This window comes from Symphalangus syndactylus, chromosome 11 (assembly GCF_028878055.3).
Source record: "Symphalangus syndactylus isolate Jambi chromosome 11, NHGRI_mSymSyn1-v2.1_pri, whole genome shotgun sequence".
In the NCBI taxonomy this organism is placed as follows: Eukaryota; Metazoa; Chordata; class Mammalia; order Primates; family Hylobatidae; genus Symphalangus; species Symphalangus syndactylus.
This window is the reverse complement of record NC_072433.2, coordinates 99,711,243-99,724,571: the sequence shown is the minus strand read 5'-3', so window position 1 is coordinate 99,724,571 and position 13,329 is coordinate 99,711,243. Positions and strand designations below refer to the sequence as shown.

Here is a 13,329-nt window from a genome sequence, read left to right as displayed (position 1 = left end):
ACGAAGCCAATCTAACCATGACATAAAGGTCAAAGATCGTGTCAAAAAGAATAATTATAAGCTAATATTTACAAATATTGGTTTGAAAAATCTAAACGAGATTATCAGGGAGCAGAATACAATAGCATAAAGAAACTACAGCAGAATGAAGCTGAGTTTATTCCAGGAATGCGAGTAGAGTGCAATATAAGATCATTTATATGTGTCACTTGCTACATTAAAATACTAAAGAAAAACCATCTTAGACAAAGAGAAAACTTTCCATAAAAACCTGGAAATAGGAGGGAAACTGTCAGAGCTAAAGCAAACTTCATTCTTTTTTTCTGAGACAGGGTTTTGCTCTGTCACCTAGGCTTACCGCAGCCTTGACCTCCCTGGCTCAAGTCTCAAGTAACCCTCCTGCTTCAGCCTCTAGAGTAACTGGGACTATAGACACAAGCCAACATGCCCAGCTAATTTTGTAAACCTCATTTTTTTTTTTTTTAAATAGATGGAGTCTTGCTCTGTTGCCCAGGCTGGAGTGCAGTGGCATGATCTGGGGTCACTGCAACCTCCCAGGTTCAAGCAATTCTCATGCCTCAGCCTCCCGAGTAGCTGGGATTACAGGGATGGGGTTTTACCTTGTTGGCCAGGCTAGTCTCAAACTCCTGACCTCAAGTGATCCGCCTGCCTCCACCTCCCAAACTGCTGGGATTACAGGTGCTCCACACCCAGCCATAAACTTCATTCTTAATAGTGAAATGTTACAGACATTCTCTTTAAAATCAGGAATAAGATGTCTACTATCCACACTTCCGGTCAACATAATCCTGGAAGTCCTAATTCACACAGTAAAATTTAAGAAAGAGAAAGTGTAATCATTGGAAAGAAACAAAATAGAAAAATCTTAGAAATATAAAAATTTTATGCTTGCCAGATACAAAATCAATAATATACAAAAAAGTTTTAAATTCCAAGCAGAATTCAATTCATCCATTTTAATTTAATTCTTTTCTCTTCAACAACCCTTTTCTATTTCTCTTTCTCTTCCCTACTAAGGCCCCATTAGGTGGTGATATTCAGTCTTCTGTCTGCCATATTCTTTCCCCACTCTTTCCTTTGCTTACATTCTGTAAATACCTACTTAACACTGGCTAGACCTATCCAAGCCCATACCAAGTGTGGGCAGGTCTCAAGATGCCCATCCCAATGACCAGAAGCAGGGGTTGGCAAGCATTTTCTGTAAGGGCCAGATAATAAATATTATAAAGCTTTGTGGGTCATATGATTTCTGTTGCAACTACTTGACTTTGTAGCTGTAGCACAAAAGCAGCCCCAAACACATAAATAGATGGGCATGCCTGTGCTCTAATAAAACTTAATTTACAAAAACAGGGGGTTTAAAGCATAATTTCCCAATCTGGGTTTTCAAACACCTCAACGTAACCCAAATAATTTCAAAGACCATAGAGAAATTCCTAATACTAAAATTAGTATTTTACTTTTAAATACTAAATTTCCAACCTGCCACGTTGGAAAGAACAGAGAATTAGGAAGTCTTAGAATCCTTGATTTTTTTTCAGTGATCAATTTTAATTCCCACAATTTCTTCATCTTCCAGAAATTTGTTACAATGTCAATTTGAATGTCTCTTACTCTTTATGGCATTGTAAGCTCACATCTTTATTTTGTTTTTACTATCACTTTAATGGGGTCTCAGGCGAAAGAGGTGATAAATTTGGGAGATTAATTCACTAGCTTGAATAAGAAATTTTACTTTACATTTAGATCTTTAATTCATAAGGCATTTTTACTGTTGTGTATGGCATGAGTGTAGTGGTCTAACTTTATTGTGTTTCATATGGATAACTGAAAGTAGTAATAAATAGTGCAATTACATCAGCACTATTGAACAAACCATTTCTTTTCCACTGAATGGAAATGTATCTCTTATATGCTCAATTCTCATACTTAGAACTGTAACTATATTAATTTGAGACAGGCTCACATTTCCATACTCTTACCATATCTCATGAATAATTTAGGCTCTGCAGTCAAATTTTCCAGGGTTTTTCCCCCTCCAGAAAAAGGTCCTATGCCTCTATATCTTTCATATCAAATTTATCCCTGGGCTGTAGCAATTTGAGTTGCTGTGAATGACCACCACCACCCCACACCAAATACTGCTAATGGCCAGGCGTGGTGGCTCATGCCTGTAATCCTAGCACTTTGGAAGGCTGGGGCTGGAGGGTCACTTGAGTGAGACCAGCTTGGGTAACGTAGTGTGACCCCGTCTCTTAATAAAAGAAAGAAAGAAAAACAAATATTGTTAGTATATATAAAAGCTACTAATTCTATTTAACCCATAACCTTTGTGTGGCCACCTTATCAAATGATTCTATGAATTCTAATAGGGTTTCCAGTGGATTTTCTGGGTATGCAATCATATAATCTGTAAGTGATGATACTTGTGACTCTTCATTCCTGCATTTATACCTCACTTCTTTTTCACGTTTTATTGTTAGCTGGAAACTTTAAAATGTCGAATAAACTATCTTATTCTCGATTTTAATAAGAATGGCATATTATTTCACTATTTAATATTCTTACTCTTAGATTTAAGTAAATTTTTTTAACACGTTTAGGCATTTTCCTTTGAGTTTAAAGTTTTTGTTAGTAGTGGCTGCTGAATGTAAATAGCACTTTTTTGTATAATCATATTGTTTTACTTTTAATGTCTTGATGCAGTCAGTTATAAGATTTTTGAATGTTGACCCATCCTCCATTCCTGAAATAAACCCCACTTGTTCATGTTTTATTCGTTTACGAGCCTGTGGATTTTTCCATATTTCACTTACAATTTTTAAAGAAAAAATGTATAGTTTTAAATTTTTATAGTATTTTGAAATAAGGTTTTGAATTAAGCTTATGCTAGTTTGCAAAATGAACTGATAGATGTCTCATCTTTTTATACTGTCTGGAATAGTTTGAATAGTATCTATTCTTTGAAAGTCAGCTAGAATTCAAATCAGAAGGTGCCTTTTTTCTTTTGTCTTATCAAACTGATGGATACTCAAAAGAGGTGCCATTTTAGAGCTAAGATTTTTTTAAAGTTTTTTCTGTGTTTTACTCTTTTCATGCTTTCTCCATCTTGTTTAATTTTACTCATTAATAGTTCACTAGTAAACTATTTCTTTCCTCTAGTTTTTCAAATGTATTGTCAGAGTTGTATATATTCTGTCATTTAAAAATTCTTTATCTGAAGGTATCTTTTCTCACTGATGTTCTGTTTATCTTTTATTCCTTTAAACTTTCTAGGGTTTCATTTATTTTATTGGTGTTTACCAAAACAAACAAAAACATCAACATATCCTTTCCACTACTTTATTTTCTATTTTATCAATTTCTTTATCTTTACTAATTATATCCTCTTATTTTCCTTTGGTTTACTTTGCTATTTTTAATAGTTATTTAAAGTGAAAGGCTGGCGTGGTGGCTCACACCTGTAATCCCAACACTTTGGGAGGCAGGTCAGGAGTTTGAGACCAGCCTAGCCAACATGGTGAAATCCTGTCTCTACTAACAATACAAAAATTAGCTGGGCATGGTGGCACCCGCCTGTAGTCCCAGCTATGGTGTGGGGCGCGGGGGTCGCTGAGGCAGGAGAATCGCTTGAGGTGGAGGTTGCCGTGAGCCAACATTGCGCCACTGCGCTCCAGCCTGGGTGACAGAGTGAGACTCCGTCTCAACAAATTATAATAATAGTAATAATAAAGTGAATATCAATTCATTTATTTCCTTACTTCACTTAAACATTCACTTATTAGTTTCTTCCCTAATAATATAAATTTTAAGGACATCAATTTTTCTCTTAGTACAGCCCTATCTACATTCCACAGGTTTTAGTATGAAGTGTTCCCCTCTTTATTTCTAGATAACTCATGACTTCCATCTTGATTTCCTCTTTGATCTAGGGGATACTTCAAAGATTCATCTCAATTGTTAGGTATATAAGGCTTTTTGAGTCATCTTTTTATTGTCATTGATATATTACTAGATTAACAGAAGACTATTGCTTATAAAATTGTTACCATTTGAAAATTTGTAAAGGTTTGCCTTGTCAAGAACATGACTAATTTTCATAAATATTTTACTAAAAATTTTTTAAAAGGAAAAGTATATAAAGTTCTATAACTGTTTGACTACAGCACATTATTTAAATCCTATACATGCCCTTATTTTTTGTGTATTTGATATGTGAAATTCAGAAAGCCTGTTATTTATTTAGTACTTACAATATCCCATGTACTGTAAACGCTTTCTATATATTAACTCATTTAATCCTCACAACCACCTATGAGGTAGGTGTTACTCATTTTTGAGTTAAGAAAAATGGAACTCCAAAATAGTAGATAACTTTCCTAAGAACAAAGATCAAGAGTCTACGCCAGAATTCAAATCTGTATTTGTTTTTAATGCTCATGCTCTTAAAGACTGTGTAACTTCTGTCTGGTGTTCACAATCTATTATATCTGATAATAGTCCACCTTCAAAACTTATTTCCTATTAAGTTCCAAGAAAACGTTCCTCAAGTAAGTCTCTCCTCACTTTCCTCTACAAACTATTTCTTACCTTTATATTTTTGTTTGTACCTCCTCCCCTTTCTGAATACCACATCCTTTTTTCCTCTGCTGTTATAACATATCCTTATCCTTCAAGGCCCTGCTCAGTTTCTTACACAAAACCTTCCTGACGTCTCTAGCCAATAATGAATCTTCCTGCTGGCTGAATAGTAAATACTATACAATTTGGCCTAACTGTCCTCTAATTATTCCATTTTACCTTGGGGTGTTTTGTCTTCCCAGCTGGAGCATAAACATCTTGAAGACAAGGTCTATATCTAATACTTAGCTTTTGTAATTCCCAAAATGCTTTACTCAGCGACAGCCACATAAAAGACAAATATACATGTAAGAATGAACAGAAAGGGTACATTATCAGCCACAGAGGGCAGACAACAGAATGAGAGGGCAGACAACAGAATGAGAGGGCACAAGTTCAGAGAATGTCCAAGATGACTTTTCCATCAAAAGACTAATACAATATGCCTTGTTATCCACAAGGTACCAAATTTAGGTATCTTAGCATTCACAAGGTACCAAGTATTAAGGGAGTGTTATGGGTTGAACTGTGTTTCATAAAAAGATATGTTACAGGTGTGAGCACAGTGGCTCACACCTGTAATCCCAGCACCCTGGGAGGCTGAGGTGGGAGGATCACTTGTGGACAGGAGGTCGAGACCAGCCTGTGCAATATAGTGAGACTAATTAAAAATTAGCCAGCTGTGGTGGCACATGTTTGTAATCCTAGCTACTTGGGAGGCTGAGTTGGGAGGACTGCTTGAGCCCAGAAGCTACTCTAGCCTGCGCAACAGAGGGAAAAAAACAAACAAACAAAAAACCACCAAAAAATGTTATGTCAAATGTGACCTTGAGGACAGAGTCTTCATAAATGGATCAAGTTTGAGATGAGGTCATACTGGATTAAAGTGGGCCCTAAATTCAATGACTGGTAAGACAATGACAGATCAAGTTCCAATAAAGCACCCACAGAAATGGTGTTACAACAAGTCTAAAAGATACAAAGAGAAATTTAATAAGGCTGTGTTGCTTTAACGTTTCTCAGTTTCTATTACAAACTATGCCAGAAGTAGCTGATACACTGATATAAATTAAGTGATGATAAAATCAAGACTCTAACTGAACAACGAATCTCTGCTTACCATCTTGGTTATCATTATATATTATACTATGCTTTAAATAAACTTGGTAAATGAAAACCTGAATTTACCAAAAGAAAGTAATACGCATTTGCAAAAGTAAAAATAACTAAAAAAATCCTTCAGCTTAAAAAAATGGAGAACCAGATGAGTATGCCTGTGTATGGCCCCACAAAGATGGCCAAATCCTAGTCCCCAAAACTTATGAATGTGTTACCTTACATGGCTAAAGGAACTTTGCAGATGTGATTAAGTTAAAGATCTTGAAGCAGATTTTCCTGGATTATCCGGGTGGACCAAATGTAATCACAAAGGTTCTTTTAAGAAGGAGGCAGAGAAGGGTCAGAGAAGAATATGTGACAAGAGCAGCAGTGGGTCAGATTCAGAGAGAGATTTAGAATGCTGCTGGCACTGAAGATGGAGAAAGAGGCCATGATACAAGAAGCTAACGAAAAGCAAGAAAATGGATTCTTCCATAGAATCTCTAGAGGAAACGCAGAGCCACTGATATCTTGATTTTCGTCCAGTGAAAACCGTGTCTGATCTCCAGTACTGCAAGATAATACATTTGTGTTGTCTTAAACCACTAAGTTTGTGTTAATTTGTTACAAGAGCAATAGGAAACAATGCCCTATAATCCAGTGATCCCTCTCCTAGGGATAAATCCAGTGAAACTGTTTCACTGGTCAATGTAATGATCTTAAAATATATCATAAATTCTTTGACCCTACTCCTTTAAGAGGTGGATCCTAATTCCTCTCTTTGGTGGGCTGGACTTAGTGACTCCCATCTAATAAAGAGAATGCAGCAGAAGCGATGGTGTGTGGCTGTGGCTTCTGAGTCTAGGTCATAAATGGCCTGTTAGAATCATTGAGGGAAGCCAGCTGCTATGTCATTAAGACACTCAAGCAGCCCCATAGAAAGGCCCACGTGACAAGGAATTGAGGTCTCTTGCCAATAGCCAATGAAAAACTGAGACTGTGTGAGTTAGCCATCTTGGAAGAAGATCCATCAGTCTAGTCAAGCCCTGATGACTGTATCTGTGACTGACATCGTGACTGCAACTTCATAAGAGATCCCGCCTGAGTCAGACCATCCAACTAAGACATTCCTGAATTCCTGCCCCACAGAAACTGTTTAAGCCACTAAGTTTTGGTACAATTTGTTATGCAGAAGTACATAAATAACATAGTCCCTAAAGAGACATGTATAAGAATGTATATCATAAAGGTGTTTGTGGTTAACGGGATTTGGAGAAAACTTACGGCCTTCACTGGAGGAACAGTGATAGGTACTATAGGATACCATACAGTAGAGTTAGCATCACAAACTAGATGGACATAAAGTAAAATGGATAGATCTTAAAAACAGTATTGAGTTAATAACGTTCAAAAATTATGTAAATTAAAAACACAGGTTTGAGTACACACAAAAAAAGTAAAACCCAGGCAGACACTTGCACGCCCACGTTCATAGCAGCATTATTATTCATGGTAGACAAAAGGTGGAAACAACCTGAAATGTCCACTGACAGATGAATGAACAAAATGTGGCATATATATGCAATGGAACATCATTCAGACTTAAAAAGGAAAGAAATTCTGACACACGCTATAGTATGGATGAACCTTTGAGACATTATGCTAAGTGAAATAAGCCAGGTGCAAAAGAATAAATATTAAATGGCTTTCTTATTAGAGGTTCCTAGAATAGTCAAATTCTTTGAGACAAAAAGTGGAGTGGTGGTTGCCAAGGGTTGGGGGGAGGGGAAAATGGCATGTTAGTGTTTAATGTGCACAGAGTCTTAATTAGGGAAGATTAAAAATTTCTAGAGATGGGTGGTGGTGATGGTTGCACAACAATGTGAATGTATTTAATGCCACAGAACTGTACACTTAAAAGTGCTTAAGATGGTAAATTTTATGTATATTTATCACAATAAAATTTTTTTAAAAAATCTCATTAACTGTAAAAAAACAGACTCACAAAATGATGCTATTTCTCAAGAATTTATGCATATTTAAAAACACAAGAGGCGTGGGAGCAGGGTGTGAGAATAAAGGGGAGAAGGCTTACCTTGTGTCAACTGATGATGTATGATTTGATTTACAAAGTCAACTTTTGAGAACATACCTATTCACTTAATGTTCTCATTGTACATTCAAGATACTTAGTACTTCAAAAGTAATTTAGTTTTCAAAAATTCTCTGTGACTCTAAGCAGATTTTATGAAAAAGCAGTGTTTCAAAGAGCAATCTACCATATTCTTCTAAATTACAGGATATCTTAGATTATATAAATCTTTAAATATCCTAGGAGTAGCCAAAGCAGTGTTTAACTTGTAATGAAATTTCACATAATTCTACCATGAGTTTTCTTAGAGATTAGTTTACGTGTCTTATTTGACTCCAGCATCTTTCACAGATGATATTTAAAAGGTATCCTAATAAATATGCAGTGAATGTATTTCCTAAACTATTACCCATTTTTTTCTGAACCATAATACTCTATCCCATTTTATGTGCTCCATAGGTAGGTTTCAGATTCTAATACAAGAAAAAGGGGAGAAGGGAGATCAAAATTGAAGAGAACATTTAAACATACACAAGTATAAAAGATTGGTTAAATTTCATAAAATGAGTAACAGTTTATAAAACAGACAAAAATGGTAAAATCTACAGAGCAATTAATGCAAATGGAAAAACTTCACGGTGGCTCACACCTGTAAATCCCAGCACTTTGGGAGACTGAGATGGGAGGATCATTTGAGCTCAGGAGTTCGAGACCAGCCTGGGCAACATGGCAAAACTCCATCTCTACAAAAAATACAAAAATTAGCTGTGCATGGTGATATGCGCCTGTAGTCCCAGCTACCTGGGGGGCTGAAGCTGGATCATCACTTGAGCCTGGGAGGTTGAAGCTGCAGTGAGCCATGTTTGCTACTGCACGCCAGCCTGGGTGGACAAAGTGAGACCCTGTCAAAAAAAAAAAAAAAGAAAAAAGAAAAAACAAAAACTTCAAGAGCTTAAATTCAGTTCATAAAACATTTATGAATATTTAATTTTAAATTCCTTAATAGCAAAATTCAGGCCATATAAGATCAGTGAATAATTTCAAAGACCACTAAAGCCAATAGCTCAGTCATAGATTAGATATACTACAAGAGGAATGAAATAAACTTTAGTTCTTTATTTCTTATTTAATTCAGAAAAACATCTCAATCTAACACTGTTCTACTTAGATGTGTTCATATGATTAATAAGATGATCTTTAAAAAAATGTTTATGAATGTCATTATGAAAACTGCTGCTTCTCCATTTGCTTAGTCACCAGGTATTTTTTAAAGCATTCTTATATTGTAGATAAAAATCCACAACCAAGTAGGATTGCCTTTTCATTTTTTTAATAATTTGTCAGTGACTTACACTGTTTTTCAAATTACCTCTGTCATATATTATTTTGTATGTATGTAATAAGAGGCATTATAGTTTTATAGAATTAGAATAAAATAGAAGACTTAAATTGTTTACATTGTTATACAATATTTGACCTGGGATAAAGTCACAACATAGTTGATTAGGAGTCTCTAACATTTAAAATAAAAATAATGCTACACTGAGCTGTTAAAATGGTAAAAGAAGGTAATTTATGTAAAAATAATAATTTTATAAACTCTCAAACACTATGCTAATGGAATTCAAAGAACTGAGTAATATTAGCTGTTAAATTTCATTTGGAATTTTAATGTGACATCTTCAGTTCTAGCTAGAGTTTCCATCAGATTTTAAAAAAGAGACTCTAAGTACTTTTTTTTTGAGATAGGGTCTTGCTTGGTTGCCCAGGCTGGTCTTGAACTCCAAGGCTCAAGTTATCCTCCTGCCTCAGCTTCCCTCAGCCTCCTGTTTAGCTGGTATTACAGGCACGGGCCACCACGCCCGGCTCCTAAGTACTATTAACCCTGATATCCATGATCAAGTAATTCTTAAAGCAGAAATAATTTTTTAAAGAACTATTTAAATTTTCAGTGAAAAATTTATGTAGTCTTATTTATCTAAGCCAGCCCAATTCCGTATTACCTTGAAAATATTACTGAAACAATATAATAGGTCATCTTAAGACTCTCTATTACATAAACATTATTTAAGAGACACTGTCACTGACCCTGGAGGGCTTTACAAAGCCACTGCCATCCTTGTTCAGGGAGTGGAGAGGTGTGGCAGGCTGGCTACTATAAATATGCATAAAGATAGGCTTTTACATTTAGGTAAAGGAAAAAAAAATAAGCTCAATGAAAAACACTTTATATCAAGAGTATATCTTATGAGTATTCACTAAACAGAAATACATCTAGAAGAAATGCCATGTTGCTTTAATTTAAAATATTTGCACACTGAATAAATATCTTAAATATTTATTCAGTGTTATCTAAAAGCAACCAAAGAGAAATATGAAATTACTTAAATATAAGTCTTAAATATTAGGCCTACAAAAATTTGTTCACCATAATTTTTGACAAAGTAATTTACATTGTAAAGTGGTTTGCTCTTGAATGACCTAATTAATGGCATAAAAGCTCACTAACAAAGGAAAAGATCCACTGTTTCATACATAATTTATCAAGATTTCCTATAGGATTTATGTTAAATCAAAGAATTTGAGCATCTCTTTCGTGATGTAGAATCAAAGTGTCCAATATATTCCACTGACAAAACATTCATAGCCTGACATTTTTCCTACTTTAAAAAACAGTAATTTTTTTTCTGCTGTTCAGGCTGCATTTATAAACTATGGCTTCTTGTAAATGGGCTTCTACCCCCAGCATTTGCTGCAAGGTTTCTTATTCCTCTGCAGTTGTCTTTTCAGCCTAACAGAGGGAGAAAAAGCACTGCTGCAGTCATCCGCAAAAAGCCACTACCACTGCATTTTGTAACTAACAAAGACACTGGTATCTGTTTGCCACCCTATTCACAGGGAGTTTACTCAGATGTTTTACAAAAGCAGACACACTATTGGTGACCAATATTTCACCAACCAACACCACCACTCACGCTCTGCAGTACCTGCCTCCTCCTCTTTCTCTCATCCCCAGTAGCTCTTTCCACTAGATTCACATCAGCCATCAGCAGCGGTTTTGTCTCCTCTCTCTTTTGGCCACCACTGCATGTGTCCTTGTCGCCAGGGAGGAAAAGAAGCCTTTCAATGGGGTAGAGCTTTTGCTCCTCGCCATGAATATGCTCCATTCTTTGTTGTCCTCTACCCGTTTCCTTAGATACTGTTATTCCACTCTGTCAAATGGTATTACAAAAACAAAAACCCCTTCTAGCTTCAAAAACAGCTTTTTCTCAGCAGACTCCCCATAACACTTCTACCCCTGCCCCTTCTTCCTCTTCTGTCAAAAACCCTGGATCCGAAGTACAGGAAATCCATCTCCAGTGCTGCAGTGGGGGGCGGGGGGACGACGCCCCTGCCTCCTCGTTTGGCATGCTGCAGTGGACCCTGTGCCAAGGAAAGGCCATCGGTTTAAGACAGTGCAAGGGAAAACCGCCTTCCCCCTCCCCCTGCAGCAAGCCTGGCCATGGTGGCTCCAGCACCTACCCCATTTCCGAGTCCGGCAGTACCTCCATTCTGTCTCCAGTGACACCCTGGCGGGCTGCACCAATACAGCCACATGTCGGTCACATGCGCCCACACCCAGCCAATCGGCGGGCTCCCGACGGGAATGGGGAGCGTCCTGGTCCGCATCCAGCGGATTACACAGCTGCTTCTCTCTCCGCTTCCCGACCCGCACTCCGCAGAGGGACACAGGGCCCCGCCCAACCGCACAGCTGCCTAGCCCTAGCCCTAGCCCCGTACCCCTCGGGGGTATGCCCTCACGGTCCCAGTCCCCAGCAAGCAAGGAAGTTGATGGTAGTTGACACGCATAGTAAAGAGTTGGGGGAGGTCCGCAGGGCAGAGGGATTAGCACAAGATGCTGGAGGTGGGTGGGAGAGTGAGAAATTACATCTCGTTTGCTATGATTTTGCAGCACAGAGAAACAATTATATTAAACGTATTACAACGAATAATTTTACATTACAAGTTACTGAGTTGTTAGAGTGATGACTTGTTAGATCACTCGAATTATATTTGAATTAAAAATAGTTACCAGAAAAGCTATGCTAGCAGCTTAGTAGTGGAGACCAGAACTCTGGAGTCTGGGTTGCCTGGGTTGAAGCTTTACTTCTGTCACTCTAGCTCTGTAACTTTAGTTACTTAACCTCTCAGTGTTTCAATCTCCTGCTCTATAAAATGGGAACAGAAGTACAGAATAGAGGAGTTAATATATATGAAGCATTTAGAGCAGTCCCTGACACATACATAATAGTGCTGTTAGCTACTACAGATATGAGGCTTTAATGTGGTATTTTAATGCAAATTCTACATTGCATTTAAATCTAACCAGGTGAAGCTTAAATTACTAATTTTATGAGGTTGAAAGACAAAATCCAAATTGTCAAGAATTTATAAAGTTAAACTTAAATTCTGGTTTAAATGGGGGAAACCAGTTTCTATTACCTATTTAAAATCTAAAAGGATACTATACTTCAAGCCTTTTGGTTTTTTTTTTTTTTGAGATAGAGTCTTGCTCTGTTGCCAGGCTGGAGTGCAGTGGTGCAATCTCAGCTCACTGCAACCTCCACCTCCCGGGTTCAAGCGATTCTCCTACCTCAGCCTCCCGAGTAGCTGGGACTACAGGCACATGCCACCATGCCCAGCTAAATTTTGTATTTTTAGTAGAGACGGGGTTTCACCATGTTGGCCAGGATGGTCTCAATCTCCTGACCTCGTGATCCGCCCACCTTGGTCTCTCGAAGTGCTGGGATTACAGGAGTGAGCCACTGTGCCCGGCCTAAACTTAAAGTTTTTAAATGAAGCATATTATAATCGTTTCTTAATTTTCAAATAGTATGAAAAGAAGCAAGCTATTAAATAGCATATTTGAGGCAATTCCATCCGATTAAAAAATGTATATATTAGAAAAGTAATAGACACACAACAAAATGTCCATAGAGGTTATCCCTGGAAAGTGAGATTATGGAGCTATTTCTGCTCTCCTTTCAGGCTTTTTTTTTTTTTTTCCTCTTTCATTAGTCCCTGTATATCAATGCCTGATATACAGCAAATACACCCTAAATATTTATTTAATTAACAACTGAGTTATTTCCACACTGATGGCATACTACTGTTCTATTAAAAGTTTAAATATATTTAGAAACAATTTCCCTTCATATTTGAAATAAATAAAGCATGTAAATCAATTTGATTCTATCCTAAATAACTCTATTATGAGAATGACTTCGTTTTACAAAAGGCTTTCAAAATCCTCTTACTGAAAGCACATGATTCACTGCACAGGACTTATTTACAAGTCATTATTTGTGACAAATTCAGAATAGGTAATTTCTCATAAGGCCTAGAACTTCCAGAAGGAAAACGGTCTTTCAAAACAAAGAATACCTTTTAAAAGCTCCTCAAAAGAACTTCTTAGTACCCTAAGACACAATTGTAAACCTATTACTCTTGACTCAGAC

At 36.9% G+C, this 13,329-nt stretch overlaps 1 protein-coding gene across 15 annotated transcripts in view; it reads right to left on the bottom strand.

Moving 5' to 3' along the window:
- APC (APC regulator of WNT signaling pathway) overlaps positions 1-13,329 on the bottom strand; it is a 144,452-nt gene that overhangs the window by 102,599 nt on the left and 28,524 nt on the right. For 4 of the 15 annotated variants that reach the window (XM_055298380.1, XM_063612903.1, XM_063612907.1 and 1 more), the window contains exon 1: positions 11,354-11,423. The exons of 8 other annotated variants lie outside the window; for them this stretch is intronic. Coding sequence is in view for 2 of the 7 variants with exons in the window: in XM_055298376.2 (XP_055154351.2) it covers positions 10,819-11,043; positions 11,354-11,428 (300 nt within the window). In the remaining 5 variants the exon portion in view is untranslated. Of the gene's footprint in view, positions 1-10,818; positions 11,044-11,353; positions 11,479-13,329 lie in introns of those variants that run through there. 3 more of the 15 variants (XM_055298376.2, XM_055298378.2, XM_055298381.1) reach the window with 3 other exon arrangements.